The sequence below is a fragment of the Nuphar pumila genome, chromosome 15 (genome assembly GCF_984573655.1).
Source record: "Nuphar pumila chromosome 15, dmNupPumi1.hap1.1, whole genome shotgun sequence".
NCBI lineage: Eukaryota > Viridiplantae > Streptophyta > Magnoliopsida > Nymphaeales > Nymphaeaceae > Nuphar > Nuphar pumila.
Genome location: NC_143263.1, coordinates 47738723 through 47753985, shown reverse-complemented (window position 1 = coordinate 47753985; position 15263 = coordinate 47738723). Strand labels below are relative to the sequence as shown.

General features: G+C 40.3%; 1 protein-coding gene across 2 annotated transcripts in view; it reads left to right on the top strand.

Annotated features, from left to right (window-relative positions):
- ISA1 (isoamylase 1) overlaps window positions 1-15263 on the top strand; it is a 181846-nt gene that overhangs the window by 71196 nt on the left and 95387 nt on the right. For both annotated transcript variants that reach the window (XM_089989407.1, XM_089989406.1), the window contains exons 7-9: window positions 13297-13438; window positions 13534-13641; window positions 13855-13940. In XM_089989407.1, coding sequence (XP_089845533.1) covers window positions 13297-13438; window positions 13534-13641; window positions 13855-13940 — 336 coding nt within the window. The remainder of the gene's footprint in view (window positions 1-13296; window positions 13439-13533; window positions 13642-13854; window positions 13941-15263) is intronic.

Genomic DNA, 15263 nt, shown 5'->3' with positions numbered 1-15263 from the left:
ATTGGAGTTTGTACCGCTCTGTCCTCTCCCTTGACAGACACAAAGAAGCGAATAGGTACATTAGGGGTTGCTTAACTAATGACCCATTCTATGCTGTGGTATTTAAACCACTCGAGCATCTTTCCTGTGAAGGCGAATGTGAGGCCATTTATGTGATTACAACAATTTGCATTTAGCGTTGTTCGAGGTCGCACGACCGTCTCATCCGATCATCGCAGTACTAGACGTGGCCTGCACGACTACAAGTACTCTAGGATGAAGGGGGGTATAGCTCCTCAATAGAAGCCTCAACAGGAGTGTTTCACAAAGATGTAAAGTTTATCAACTTTACTTTATCTTTTGAAACAACAGTACCTTGTGCCAACATTATGCATGTGATTATCTCGAATCACATCCGCTATCGGGGTATCTACATGTCTCGCATGACTCGATACCATCCTCGATAGATGGGATACGAGTTTCTCAACAGAGTGCCCGTTAAGAAGTTCGCTCGAACCCCCAATTCGGGATCACCCGAGATATGCCAAAAAGGCGAGCAGAACCAGCCAGTCACATCCTTCCAAATGCTTCGATTTGGAGCAGTCTTTGATGCTTTTGCACAGCTCCCTAAAATCTCAAGTCGACTCTGCAGGATTGCGCACACGAAGAGCCAGGATCCTTATGAGGTATCCCTCTCCTTAGACGAAGGTGTATCGCCAGCTTCTGACTGAACTCTTGTTGTAACGACCCCAATCCATACTCTTTAAAAATGCGGAATATTTTTTTTTCTAAGAGTTGCGGAAACCTTCCCAGAGATCTGGGGTCCTCACAGTTCCACTTTCCATTAGATAGCCCAACCACCACAAACGAAGTTGCAATCATCATCCATAAGAACCAAACCAATTCCTTTATTTATGGGTAAGAAGAAATTTTAAAGACAAGGTTTTATTCAACTGAAAATAAAGCGACAACTGGAAAGAAGCAAGACGAATTTAAGAAAGAGCCACTCTGTCTCCTGCTAGAGCGGTCAAGCTCAAGTATGACTATCATCCATCCCCAAATGCATGTCCAACTTCACTGTTCACCATTTCCTGTGAAAAACCAACAAAGTAGGGTGTCAGAACCGAAATTCTAAGCACAGCTACTTCTAAAGAAACCAGGTGAGATAAAGAACATGGATAAGATTTCATGCAGTGATTTGAGTGAGTGCAGATATAAAATTTACAGCATTCAAAAAAACCATACCTACCAACAATTACATATCCTCACCAATCAAGAACAGTAAATCAGTACCATATATCAAGAACTAAATTTCCAAATCTTGCAGCATGATTTCAATAAGTAAATCATATGCTACCACCAACTCATGTCATGATATAGATAATGATTCAAACATGCATGATCTAATGCATGACAGGAAAATGCATGATTATGTGCAATGCATGATTCCTTTTTGTTATCTTTCATTTAAGTTCCATCTTTCCATATGTATGCCCTATTAAATGCACACATCTTTAAGTTACTCTTTTTAATTACCGTTGCCCGCGGATACACCAAACGGGTACAAACTCCGAGGTCAAGTAGGTTCCCAAGGTAGCTTAACACACAATTTGTATTTTATTACTGGGTTCCAACTTAGCCCTCGACCGAATCACCTTCGGAACATTAGACCTCTACATCTAATGTCGGGGACACAAGGGACACCCCACGCCCACAAGTGTCACTTCCTTGGTACCATAACAACAGCTGTGTCGAACACACCACTCCCGGGTAAAGTGACGGACTCTCCCTAAAATCGTGGCCAGGAGAAAGAACCTCAATATCAGGTTCAGGGGACCAAATTATAGCACACGGAGTTTTTGTATCCTCACAGTCTCCCCAAGACCGGATATCTAAGATTCTTATACTATAGATGAGATATCCCAGAATGTATATTACACTGTTCTTATTCATTATATTTTTATTAAAGTTTATTCTTTAAGTTTGCAACATCATATGCAAAAATAAAGTGAAAACCCGCACCCTCCCTTACGGGGACCCTTACGGAACTCCAGCTCGTATAATCAACTAGAACAGTGTAGTAATGTGCCAAACCATCTTATGTGGTTTAAGTGATGCAGTTAAATACATAGGTGAAAGAAAACCAAACCCACGGCTCTCCGGGCCGATGATGTCCATTTAGGTCATCAATGCATCCCATAACAAAACAAAAAATAGTGTTTTATTCCTAACACTAGGCCCAATTGCCAAATACATGTGTTCAACATTCATGTGCAAGTGCTTTCAGGTATTCACTTAACGCACTCGCATTCATCCAAAATTTCATACGTACATGAGAATAATTATGCATGATTCTACATGCCAATACACCTCGATCCCATATATCCACAGGCACTTGAAATCAAATCATACATGCACGATAATTCAACATGTCCCATAAATGTAGCTACATGAAACCTTCCATAACATGTGTTATCATCCACACACATGAACATAACCCAAATCTAGAAATTTAAATTTCAGGGTTGCACACATTCGTATCATGTATGCACTTGTGCCAACCAAACTTTGTAATAACATATTACCAGAAATCAAATATCTCACAGGTTACAAACTATATAAATCATGCTAACACGTGCCATTAAATATTCAAACTCAACTTTAAGTATATAATAACGGATAGAGCTATCAACGTAAATTTGTTAACTTTGAATTAACTTATGTATGTAACCTGTGCCAAAAACCTAGAATTTACCATCCAAGTACCCGCATCGGGTATTCAATCAATATTGCCCACCAGACAAGATTTCCCCAGTGACTGCCTCATAGAAAGGCACATATCTATATGTCACTAAGTGCATTGTCATTCATTTGAACTCAATGTGACAATCTTAAGCATATACAGGCTTCTGTACACATTCCTCAACGGCGGATTCCATATGAAGTAAAGTGTTCTCAAAACAGGCACCATTTTGCTAACATAGTTTAAATTATGTATGCCATATTTCCCCGACTTTACTAAAATGCACAGACCGTCAAAATAACATGGCTAGGTACCCTATGCCGAAAACAACTACATGAATCTTCAATGCAGCTCGGATATCACACAGCATGCTTTGTTTCACAGAAAATAACAGGCATTCAAACATTTTAAGAAATATGCATTCTAATAGACATTTGACTATCTGGAAATATGTAGTTTAATATGTCTTTAAACTTCAGAAAAAAAATGCAGCTTAATATACATTTGAACGTTAGCCCAATATGTATTTAGCATTAGAATTATGCAGCTAGAATGCATTCTCATTCAAGAAATCTTCGTGTACAGAGGTGCGCTAATCCACAGTATTCATCATGCTATAATCTGGAAATAAATTTCAGGAAAACATACAATACATAGTTCTGATATGCAATTTCATTTACACTATGTATTCTTATAACAAGTTATAACAAGCAGGACTTAAAACATTCAGACATTACAAGAAGCTACACTTGTAACTATACATTACAGATTTCTTACTTATTTTTAATTTTCTAAAAACCAAAAACGATTTTACTTGATAACCCAACAAGAGGCCATCATCGTGTCAGTCGATCGATGTATATATATGCATCTATCATTAGCTGCACTGTTTCACATTAGCTTCATGGATTTTTAGGAAAAATATAAAATCAGGAATGGACTAACAGTTAATATTTGCACCCGAGTTACGATACATAAAAAAAAAAATCAGCTCTAGGAGCCGAGTAGCATGGTGACAATTTGCAGTAATGACTTACCTGATTCTAGGTTTGGGATTTTTACCCCAACCGAGATCCCCAAACAAGGATCAACATACATCGTACTTCCCCTTCTATCAGAACACTGAGAATCCCCAAATCTAAAACCCTTAACCGACAAAAATTTAGACCCCCAACTAAAAACAAAGGAAAACACCCCTCATCTGGAAAGACCCGAAACCCCCAAATCATAGACTTGGGGTTTTAGGTTTAGGGTTGACATAAACCCCAAATCCTACCCTCAAACCCCCACATGGAATCGAACCCATGTTTGATCCCTCACCTCGATTCCAAGAAGACCCGTACCTCTTGAAGAATTTTCCGGCGATCTTTCCGGCGATCGGAAGCTGCAGATGTGAGTACGGGGCTGCGGGTGTCGCTCTTCTTCTCTGCCGTGGAGAAGGGTGCTCGCTGGAGCTGCGGTGGTTGTGGGTTGCCGGAGGTTCGCCAGCGACGATGGATTTGGATCAATCGGTGGCCGCTGTTTTTTTTTTTTCCGGCGATCTCTTATCCTCTGGCGCACGCAGACAGAGAGAGAGAGACGAGGGACGAGAGAGAGAGAGACGAGTGAAGAGGGCCCCCTCTCCACTCCCTTTTATCGGCCAAGACCCCCCCCCCCCCTCCATGCCGAGATGGGGGGAGATCGGTTACGCCCTGCGTAACCCCCCTACCCCTTTCCTTAATAGAAAGAATCGTGACCTAGGCACGATTCTCTTTTACAGGTTTTATAAGGCATGCCCCGGGACCGTAAGCAGGAGTGCAACACAGAACCTTTGCGTGATGCACGACGGCAAAGTAAAGGAACTGTAAGCAGGAGTGCAACACAGAACCTTTGCGTGATGCACGACGGCAAGTAAGGGACAAGGATCGCGAAACCACGTCCTTGAGTTAAATGTGTAATCGTATAAATATATATGATATATATGCATATATATTTATTTAATTGTCCCTTTTAGTTAATTGAACTCAATTCAATTGTCCAAGTCTTCTGTGCAATCTTCCCCTACCTTTGAGAGTTGTAAGCTTGCTGTCGTCCGCGGATGTACGCGATTGGCGGCTTGGGTCGCGGAGCGCGAGCAGGATCCATCGCACGAGCTGCAAAAGTAACGATCTTAGCAAGCTACCACCAAAAATAGAAGGTCAGGGGCACTGTCGCCGTCCTGACGTAAAGGAAGCAGAGGCATGGGCATCGTGCACGTGCGCACCTGCTATAAGCGCAAGAAGCAGGGGCAGGGCCACGAGCCCCTGCCGACATACTGTCAGCAAACAACGGGGAGGCAGAGGGTCGCACCCTTGCCTGAAGAAGACAACGAGGGAGGCTTCGCCCTGCCAGCCAAGAGAGCAAGGAAGCGAGGCCCTTCCCTGCAAGCCACTAAGGGGGAAGCAGGAGGCCGCACCTTGCCTTTCAACAACGAACGGAGGCCCGCCTGATGCCAGGGAAAAGCGAGGCGAGGGGGCTTGCCCCGGTCTGCCGAAAAACAACGAAGGCACCCTGCCTAATGAGAAAAGAGGCACAGAGAGGGCTCGGCCCCCTCCCCTGCCGCAACAAGGAGCAGGGAGGGGGCTCTGCCCCTCCCCTGTCATAACACGAAGCAGGGAGGGGGCTTAGCCCCTCCCCTGCCATAAGGGGATGCAGGGAGCAGGGAGGAGGGACTCGACCCCTCCCTTGCCGTAACAGGAGGCAAGGAGGGGGCTCAGCCCCTCCTCTGCCGTAACAGGAGGCAGGGAGGAGGGGCTCGGCCCCTCCCCTGCCGTGACAGAGGGAACAGAGAGGAGGGGGGGGGAGCCCCTCCTCTACCGATATAGGGAGCAGGGAGGGGCTCGGTCCCTCCCCTGCTAAGAGTGGGCACAGGGAGGGGGTTTGACCCCTCCCGTGACCCCACGGGGAGTAAGGAGTAGGGAGGGGGGCTCGACCCCTCCCTTCCTAATAGTGGCACAGCGAGGGGAGCTCGGCCCCTCCCTTACCAAACACAACGCAGGGAGGGGCTCGGCCCCTCCCTCGCTGAAATGAGTCGCAGGGAGGGGGCTTTGCCCCTCCCTTGTGATTTAGGGCAGCAGGGAGGCGGCTCGAAACCTCTCCCTGCGCAACAAAAAAATGAGGGAGAACGAGAGGGAATCGAGGAAGAGACGAGAGCGCAAAGGGGGGGAAACGAAGAAGAGAAGAAAAGGGAGAGCGTAGCTGAAGGTCGCCGGCGGCAGCAACGTCGGCGTCGGAGGGGGGGGGGGGTTGTAGGTGGCGGCAGTAGACGAGCGAGTCGGTCGGGGGAGAGAGAGACCGAGAGACGAGAGGGGGAAGGAGGTTTCGAGAACCTCCTCCCTCAGTCGCTGCGTGCTTTTAAAATCACGCAGCCGACTGATTTGCCCGGGTCGGATCCGGCCCGGATCCAAACATTTTTTTTTTGAGTTCTTACAATTCTTGTAGTTATATAATACAAAGGTCTTTGGGTTAAGTATGAAGATCTAGAGCTACTAGGATACATAGCAAACACATGATTATATATGAGTCTACAGGAAAATGAATTAAAGGAATATATCTAAATCACATTAGGAAGTGGCTAACAAGCGTCTTTCAATCTATCTTACCTAGGCATTCTTATCAGCTAATCCTATCTTCGTCCATCACTTTGCAACAGCACACTAATTCTAATACTTTTGTGTACACCAGCTTTCAGTTTATTAAATGTTCATGTCTTTGTTGTGTAGGGATGCAAATGGGCTGGAGTTCCAACACAGGCCGGAACCAGATAAGGTCTATATTGTCAGATCTGGATGGTATAAATCTGTGTCTGGGTCAGACATGGAACGGATGTACTTGGGTCTATTTGTATCCTAGTCAGATTTGGTTAATAATATATGGTTGGCTTCAAGTCGGCATCTGGTCTAACCTGGACATGTCTTTTTTCACTTGAGAGAATCAATAGATTTTACCCGTTTTGCCGGACCCAGTATTATAGGGTCTATTTCTTTATCAGATCCAGAACTCCAATATGAGATCCAAGTTGAATCTGGATCTAGAACTGGGCCACACTCCAAAGTTCGTATCCAGTGTCAGGTTGAGCCTGACCTTATGAGACTAAAATTACTTGTAGTCTCATGCATTTGATCCTCTCTCTTTGTGGTTCAATGTTCAGATATTTTTGGCCCCCTTTTTTGTATATTAAATTTCAAATGTCTTACTCTTGGGTGTGTCTTCCTGCATACCTACCTACTTACTTTCCTATACACATATGTATCTTCATAATTAATACATGTATGTGTATGTTTTCTCCAAAAATTCACCCCAAAAAGGTGCTGGGTTCAGTGTCTTTGGTGATGTAGGGGCACATTTTTGTGTTGTGAAAATATAGATATTTATTTTGAGTTAACAGCTATCTGAAGTTCAAAGTTTGAATGCTTACATCATAGACAGAGAGAAATTCTTGTATACCTAAACTGGGTTTTGGTAGAAGTGGTTCTGTACAGAAAAATAGGAAAAAAATTATACTTAGTGAAGATGCAGATTGAGAAATTCCTTCTTCTGTCACTCCAATGAAGACCCTTGATCTCAATGAACTGAAGTCTGAGTTGAGGGTGTCCCTCTAGTTATGTGATCTAGGGGTTTGAAAATTGTATCAGGCGAATGTGGTGCACATGATCCTGACTGGTGTATAGGAGATGCAGTAATGGCTATTTTATCATGCCATCTACATGATGTAGTATTGTCTCAAATCCTTTTTCGAGGTAGTGCTTTCTTATGAAACACACCATCATATTGTCAAAGTATCTCCAACAAGATACTAATATCAAGACCTTAATATTCTTGATATTGAACCCACCACGAAAGCACAATAAGAACACTTTAGAACACTTGTGCACAAAAAGCACAACCCACAAATAACTCACAAATGCACAAAGGCATAAAATAATGGAATCAATTTATTGAGAACTTGGGCTTTGACTCAAAGCCATGAAGAAATACAAAGGGGAGAACCCCTATTTATAACATCACTAAAGGGGGCCTTGGAGGGGCTCCACCCATAGTCGTTGGAGCCCCTCCAACGGTCACAAATGTGACCGTTGGAGAGGGCCCAACGACTATGTTGGTGGGCCCCCCAAGGTACCTTTTAGGTACAAATCCAAAAAAGAAATAAAAAGAACAAAAATAAAAATAAAAATAAAAGAAACATAATTACAGTCACATCCGAAAAGTGAATGTGCGCAAAAATAGGGAAAAGACTAAACTACCCTTATGACAAAATAAATAGAAATATATATTTTATATATATATATTTGAGTAGATACATATACATATATATTAATATATGTATATGTATTACCATATATATATAAAATATATATATTACATAATATGATTAATGTACATAATTTAACACCCCCCCTCAAACTTAGGGCAGGATGACCGAGAGTTTGCTAAGAAGGAAGTTGAAGCGCGGAGCACACAAGGCTTTAGTGAAGAAGTCTGCCAACTGATACTCGGACGTGACATATGGAAGGTCAATGATTCCTTGGAGATACGCCTCCCGAACATAGTGACAGTCCATCTCGATATGTTTAGTCCGTTCATGAAAAGTGTGATTTTTAGCAATATAAATCGCACTTTTGTTGTCACAGCAAAGCTTGGTAGGCCCTTCAATTTTGATTCCCATATCTTCCAGCAACTGATGAATCCAAACAATTTCCATGGTAGTAGTTGCCATGGCATGATATTCAGCTTCAGTTGATGATAGAGATACCTTTTGCTGCTTCTTGCATCTCCATGAGATCAATGAGTCTCCTAAGAAAACACAAAAACCAGTGGTGGAGTGACGGTTATTTGGGTCACCTCCCCAATCAGAGTCAGTATAAGCAATTAATTTTAACTCAGAACAGGAAGACAAAAAAACTCCCTTATTAATAGTGTGCTTTAGGTATCTCACGACACGCAAGATAGCACCCATGTGAACAGAAGTTGGTGCATGCTGAAATTGGCTTGCCGTATGCACCGCATGTGAGATATCGGGTCTGGTGATACTTAGATACATCAACGAGCCTACTAGTTGCCTATAGGGAGTAGGATCGGATAGAGGAACACCATCATCAATCTTCATTTTTGCTCCTACTATAGCAGGAGTTTCACAAACTTTATCATCTGTAATACCTGACCTGTCAATAATCTCAGATGCAAGCTTAGTTTGAGACAAAAAGTACCCTCTATGAGAGTATGCAACCTCAATACCCAGAAAATAAGTTAAGAAACCCAAATCAGACATTTCAAACTTATCCTTTAATATGGACTTTATGCTTTTAATCCCTTTAGAATCACTCCCAGTAATAAGCATGTCATCCACATATAGCAACAGAATAACAATCCCTGCATTAGACTTTCTAACAAACAAAACAGTATCAGTAAAGCATGATGAAAAACCATTATCTAACATTACAGAGTTAAACCTATCATACCAAGCTTTGGGAGCTTGTTTTAAACCATACAGTGCTTTCCGAAGACGAAGCACTTTCCCTTTAGGATACTCCATTCCAGGAGGAACATCCATATATACTTCTTCGTTTAGATCTCCGTTTAAAAACACATTCTTAACATCCATCTGATAGATGTTCCATTTGTTTATTGAAGCAACAGTTATAAGACATCGGACGGTGACCATCCGAGCAACGGGGGCAAAAGTCTCCTCATAATCAATCCCATATTTTTGACCATACCCTTTTGCAACTAAGCGGGCCTTATATCTCTCAAGAGACCCATCACACTTAGTTTTGACTTTAAACACCCATCTACACCCTATTGCTTTCTTATCTTTAGGAAGGTCTTGAAACTCCCAGGTTCTTGCTTTCTTTAGGGCTTCAAGTTCATTGTTCATAGCAACTATCCATTCTGGGTATTTACGTGCTTCCTCAAAATCCCTAGGTTCTATGTATGAGTGAATGGCGCTTAGACAGACTCTATATTTTGGTGAAAAAGACTCATATGAGATGAACCTAGAAGGGGGTTTTCTTGATCTTTCGGTCCTACGAAGATTTCCTTCACTTGAAGGGGTAGACTCACTATCATATCTTTCGAGAGCACTTCTAAAAGTACTCCTATCTCTATGAGAGTAGGTTATAGGATCTCTATGTGGTTCTTCATTAATGGATTGATCAGTATGAGATTCAACATTTAGATTTGTTTCATCATCGCTAGTATCATCATCTTCAGTTAACAAATCAAACATAAAAGAATAATCTATATTTTCATCATTAGTTTCAAGTTTTTCGAAACCACTAACATTTTCCAAGAAGCTTACATTTCTGGAAACATAAAGTTTATCACTCTTAACATCATAACAGCGAAAACCTTTATGAGTTTCAGAGTAACCAAGAAAGGCACAAGGAATGGCCTTAGGGGAGAGTTTGTCATTTTTATCAGTAAGGACAAAACATTTACATCCAAAAACCCTTAACCTGCTATAATCAGGTTCTTTTTCGTATAATTTTTCAAACGGGGAAATCTTGTTCAAGTTTTTAGATGGAAGTCTATTTATGAGATAGACAGAGGTAAGAGCAGCCTCCGCCCAGAGTTTTTTCGGTATATTTTGAGAAATGAGCAAGGTTCGTGTGGTTTCAATAATATGCCTATGTTTCCGTTCAGCCAACCCATTTTGTTGGGGGGTTTTGGGACAAGATTTTTGATGAAGAATTCCATAGTTTTTAAGATAGCTTTTAAATTCATTGTCAGGTATTCGCCACCTGAATCGGTTCTAAAAATTTTCAAATTTCCATTGAATTGATTTAAAACCATCATATGAAATGTTTTGAAAGTTGAAAAAACTTCATATTTATGTTTGAGAAAATATATCCAACTAAACCTAGTGAAATCATCCACAAAGATAACATAGTACGAAAAACCTCCCTTGGATATCACCGGAGCTGGACCCCATACATCGGAGTGAACGATTTCAAAAGGTTTTGTTGTAAACATGGATCTTTGAGGAAAAGGAAGACTTCTCATTTTTCCAAGAATACATTCATTACAAACAAAATTTTCATTACAAAGATTCTTAACAAAAGGCAAATAAGAGATTTTAACAATGTTGGGATGACCCAATCTCTTATGCCATACATGAATATCTTTGTTTTGAGCAACATTACAAAATTGATTCTTGGGAATTTTAAGAAAATCAACATAGTAGAGGTCTCCTCTCCTAGAGCCTTCCCCAATCAATTTCCCGGACTGGCGATCCTGTATCCAACATTTATTAGAAGAGAACTTTATATGGCAACCATAGTCCGAGAGTTGAGAAACGGAAAGTAAATTTAAGTTTAGTTTTGGAATAAAACGAATTTTTGGGATAAAAAAATCTTGTTTTTCAAAATTACCCATTCCTTTAATTTCAAGAGGGGTTCCATCCGCGGTTGAGACAAAAGTTGGAAGGCGATTTTCAGAATAATTAGAGAGAAAACAATGACTTGGAGTCATATGAAACGAAGCACCAGAATCAAGTAGCCAAGATGTCTTACCAAGAGAGGAAGAAGATGACATGGCGGCTCCAGAAGTGCCTCCTTTGAGAAGAGGTTGAAGAGCATCCATAATTTGATGAAGCGAAAGAGGTTCATTCGATGTTGAAGGCTGTTCCTCCGATTGGGATGCTAAAGCCGCGGCGAGGAATTTCTTTCATTTAGGACAATTTGGTTTGATATGTCCCGGTTCTTTACAAAAATGGCAAGTTAATTTGCTATAATCTCTCTTGCCATATCGATCATTTTGCCCTTGATTTTTGAAATGGGGCGGTTTGTAGGTCTTCAAATTATTACCGGGTCTTGACACGGCATTGACCACTTCATAGTCATTTTGAGAAGGTGTAGCAAGAATGCTTGGGTTATTTTTACTAATCCCCATACGTGTTTCCTCACCACTTAGCTTGGTGATGACATCTTCAATAGATGGGGAGGTAAAAGCCGATAGAAGGGAGGACCGAATTTGCTCAAATTCGGGTCTAAGACCATTTAAGAAGTTGAAGAAACGATCTTCCTCAAGTTGTTTGTGCCTTAACTCAATAGCTTCTCCACTCCATTTTGGTTCGAGCATGGCAAGCTCGTCCCAAATAGATGATAATTCGGCAAAATATTCCCGAATAGATAAATCATTTTGTTGAAGAGTCAAGGCTTTCTTTTGGAGGTAGTATTTGTGAGACAAGTCCCTTGACGTATACATTTTTTCAAGGTATAACCAAGCTTCGGAGGCCCTTTTAAATTTGATGATGTTGGCATTGATCTTGGTTTCAACGGACGAAAAAATCCAAGACAAAATTTTGAAGTTCTTCATTTCCCACTCATCATGCCTTTTGGAATATTCTTCTAAGGCCTTTTGTCTATCTTCTCCTTCAAGAATTTTGATTTCCCCTTTCTCTATAATAGAAAGCTTGGGTTCGGGTTCCGATATGGATCCTTGAACATAACCCCAAAGACCTTTCCCTTTGATGTGGGCTTCCATGTTGCCGGCCCAAACATGGTAGTTTGAACCACTAAGTTTAAAACCAAGGGAGAAGTGGGAGTCTTTTTCACCCATTATGGAGAAGAGAAGATGAAAAATAAAGCGTACCTTAACGGATTTTCAACCTTTTCTTGACAAAAGTTGCTTCTAAAATATTGCCCGGAGCAAATGCTTTACTCAAAAACTTCACTAGCTTGAGGGCACGATTTTCGAGGTGCTTCACAAGAGGCGAGATACACGATCTTCTTTCTTCCAACGAGGCTCTGATACCATGTGAAAGTATCTCCAACAAGATACTAATATCAAGACCTTAATATTCTTGATATTGAACCCACCACGAAAGCACAATAAGAACACTTTAGAACACTTGTGCACAAAAAGCACAACCCACAAATAACTCACAAATGCACAAAGGCATAAAATAATGGAATCAATTTATTGAGAACTTGGGCTTTGACTCAAAGCCATGAAGAAATACAAAGGGGAGAACCCCTATTTATAACATCACTAAAGGGGGCCTTGGAGGGGCTCCACCCATAGTCGTTGGAGCCCCTCCAACGGTCACAAATGTGACCGTTGGAGAGGGCCCAACGACTATGTTGGTGGGCCTCCCAAGGTACCTTTTAGGTACAAATCCAAAAAAGAAATAAAAAGAACAAAAAGAAAAATAAAAATAAAAGAAACATAATTACAGTCACATCCGAAAAGTGAATGTGCGCAAAAATAGGGAAAAGACTAAACTACCCTTATGACAAAATAAATAGAAATATATATTTTATATATATATATTTGAGTAGATACATATACATATATATTAATATATGTATATGTATTACCATATATATATAAAATATATATATTACATAATATGATTAATGTACATAATTTAACACATATAGGTCAATCTCTTTAGATCTCTTAAATATGAAAATTTGATGGTCTTAAACTATTCTCCCTCATTTTCTCTGTCAATTACTTGGTTGACTGAAGCCTATGTTGATCTACTTACAATTAGGTTCATGGCTGATGCCATTATCTAACACTGAAAATTTTAATCTAAATTCTTGCTTCAGGGTCAATTTTTGGGGATACTCAACTGTCAACTTTTTCTCACCTATGATAAGATACTCTTCCTCGGGCATAAACAACTGTGGTCGTGATGCAATTAACGAATTCAAGTTGCTTATTAGAGAGGCTCATAAACGAGGCATTGAGGTGAACGCAGAATTTTTTAGAAATTGTCTCCTTTCTGGGGCCTCATTATTCAATTTTGAGATAGAGCTGTTTCTTGCGTGTGTTGACTTCTTCAGGTGCTTATGGATGTCGTTTTCAATCACACAGCTGAAGGAAACGAGAATGGACCCATTTTATCATTTAGGGGTGTTGACAATAATGTCTATTACATGCTTGCACCAAAGGTAAGATCCATGATATTAATATCCTTCCATTGTACTAATGATAAGGTCGTTGTTCGCATACCATGCTTCATGTTTATAGGATGAAATGGGTGTTAGTCATTTGGTTCATATCTTATCTACACTAATATTTTAAGAATAACATATCATTTATATTAATTTGTATCCTGTTAGTTCTGCAAGCTGAATCTTACTTTGTATTGAGTCTTCATACAGGGTGAATTTTATAACTATTCTGGTTGTGGGAACACCTTCAATTGCAACCATCCTGTAGTGCGCCAATTTATAGTGGATTGCCTGAGGTATATCTTTTATGGTCTTACTTTTATCTACCTAGTGATGTGACTCTTGGTTTCATTTTCACAGTAAACACCTTCAATTGACTACCTCAAAATTGCCTTCTACTTCAGTAGATTGATATCCACATTCTGTGATCATGCTAAAAATATTTGGAAGAAGGCAAATGTTCAAACAATATGCACTGCTGAGCCAATTCCTTCATATATAATTTGTACGTACTAGTTATATAAGCCCTCATCTTCTCCATGTAACTCAATTATATCAGTTCTGTTAGCAGATAACAGACATACAAAAATCTTAGCTGCAGCTTTGGTCCTTGTCCAAAACAACTTTCTTTTGAGAAGATTGCCACCTTCAATGCATCATGGTGAAGGAGCAAGGCTATCTAAAGGATGTAGTTTACGCTGTTATGCTAGCAGATTTCTTCATGCTTGAAAGGTGCTAAGAAGATACTAGAACAACGTACAATTACATGTGATTGGATGTTGATTAGTAGAACATCTTACCAAGTAGCTTGGATGACCTGCCTGGATCCTTTAGGACTTTGCCTGAGGCCCAAGCCCTCTTGATTGTGTAACGACCCCAATTCATACCCTTGAAAAAAATGCGATTTTTTTTAACATACTTATTAGCACGGAAAATAGTTCATGTGATAACAATAAAAACACTTACATGGTCAGTCCATTCATAGCAGCATACATAATATTTTCTATCTCATTGTTACATAGATGCATGCGTACACTTTACATGACATGCATATTAGTCACATGAAAGTATACATGACAGTCCATTTACATATAAACATACATAATTTGGACATGAGTGACACATAAATCTGAATTTTCAACATGCATAAAGTTGCATATTCAACGTGCATAAATCTGCGTATTTGTCATGTCAAAAATCTAAACATGTAACAAGTAAAAATCTGAATATTTATGTAACGACCCCAATCCATACCCTTTAAAAATGCGTAATATTTTTATTTTGTTTTATTTTTAAAAGAGAGTTGCGGAAACCTTCCCAGAGATCTGGGGTCCTCACAGTTCCACTTTCCATTGGATAACCCAACCACCACAAACGAAATTTGCAATCACCATCCATAAGAACCAACTAAAACTCTTTTTATTAATGACCCAATAAGAGTCTCATACACAACTCAAAAATAAAGTAATCAATTGCAGAAAGTAAAAAGAACTAAAAGACAAAAGAAAGAGCTACTATGTCCTCTACTGAAGCTGACAAGCCCAAGTATAACTCATTCATCCCCAGATGCATGTTCAACTTCACTGTTCACCATTTCCTGTGAAAAACCAACAAAGTAG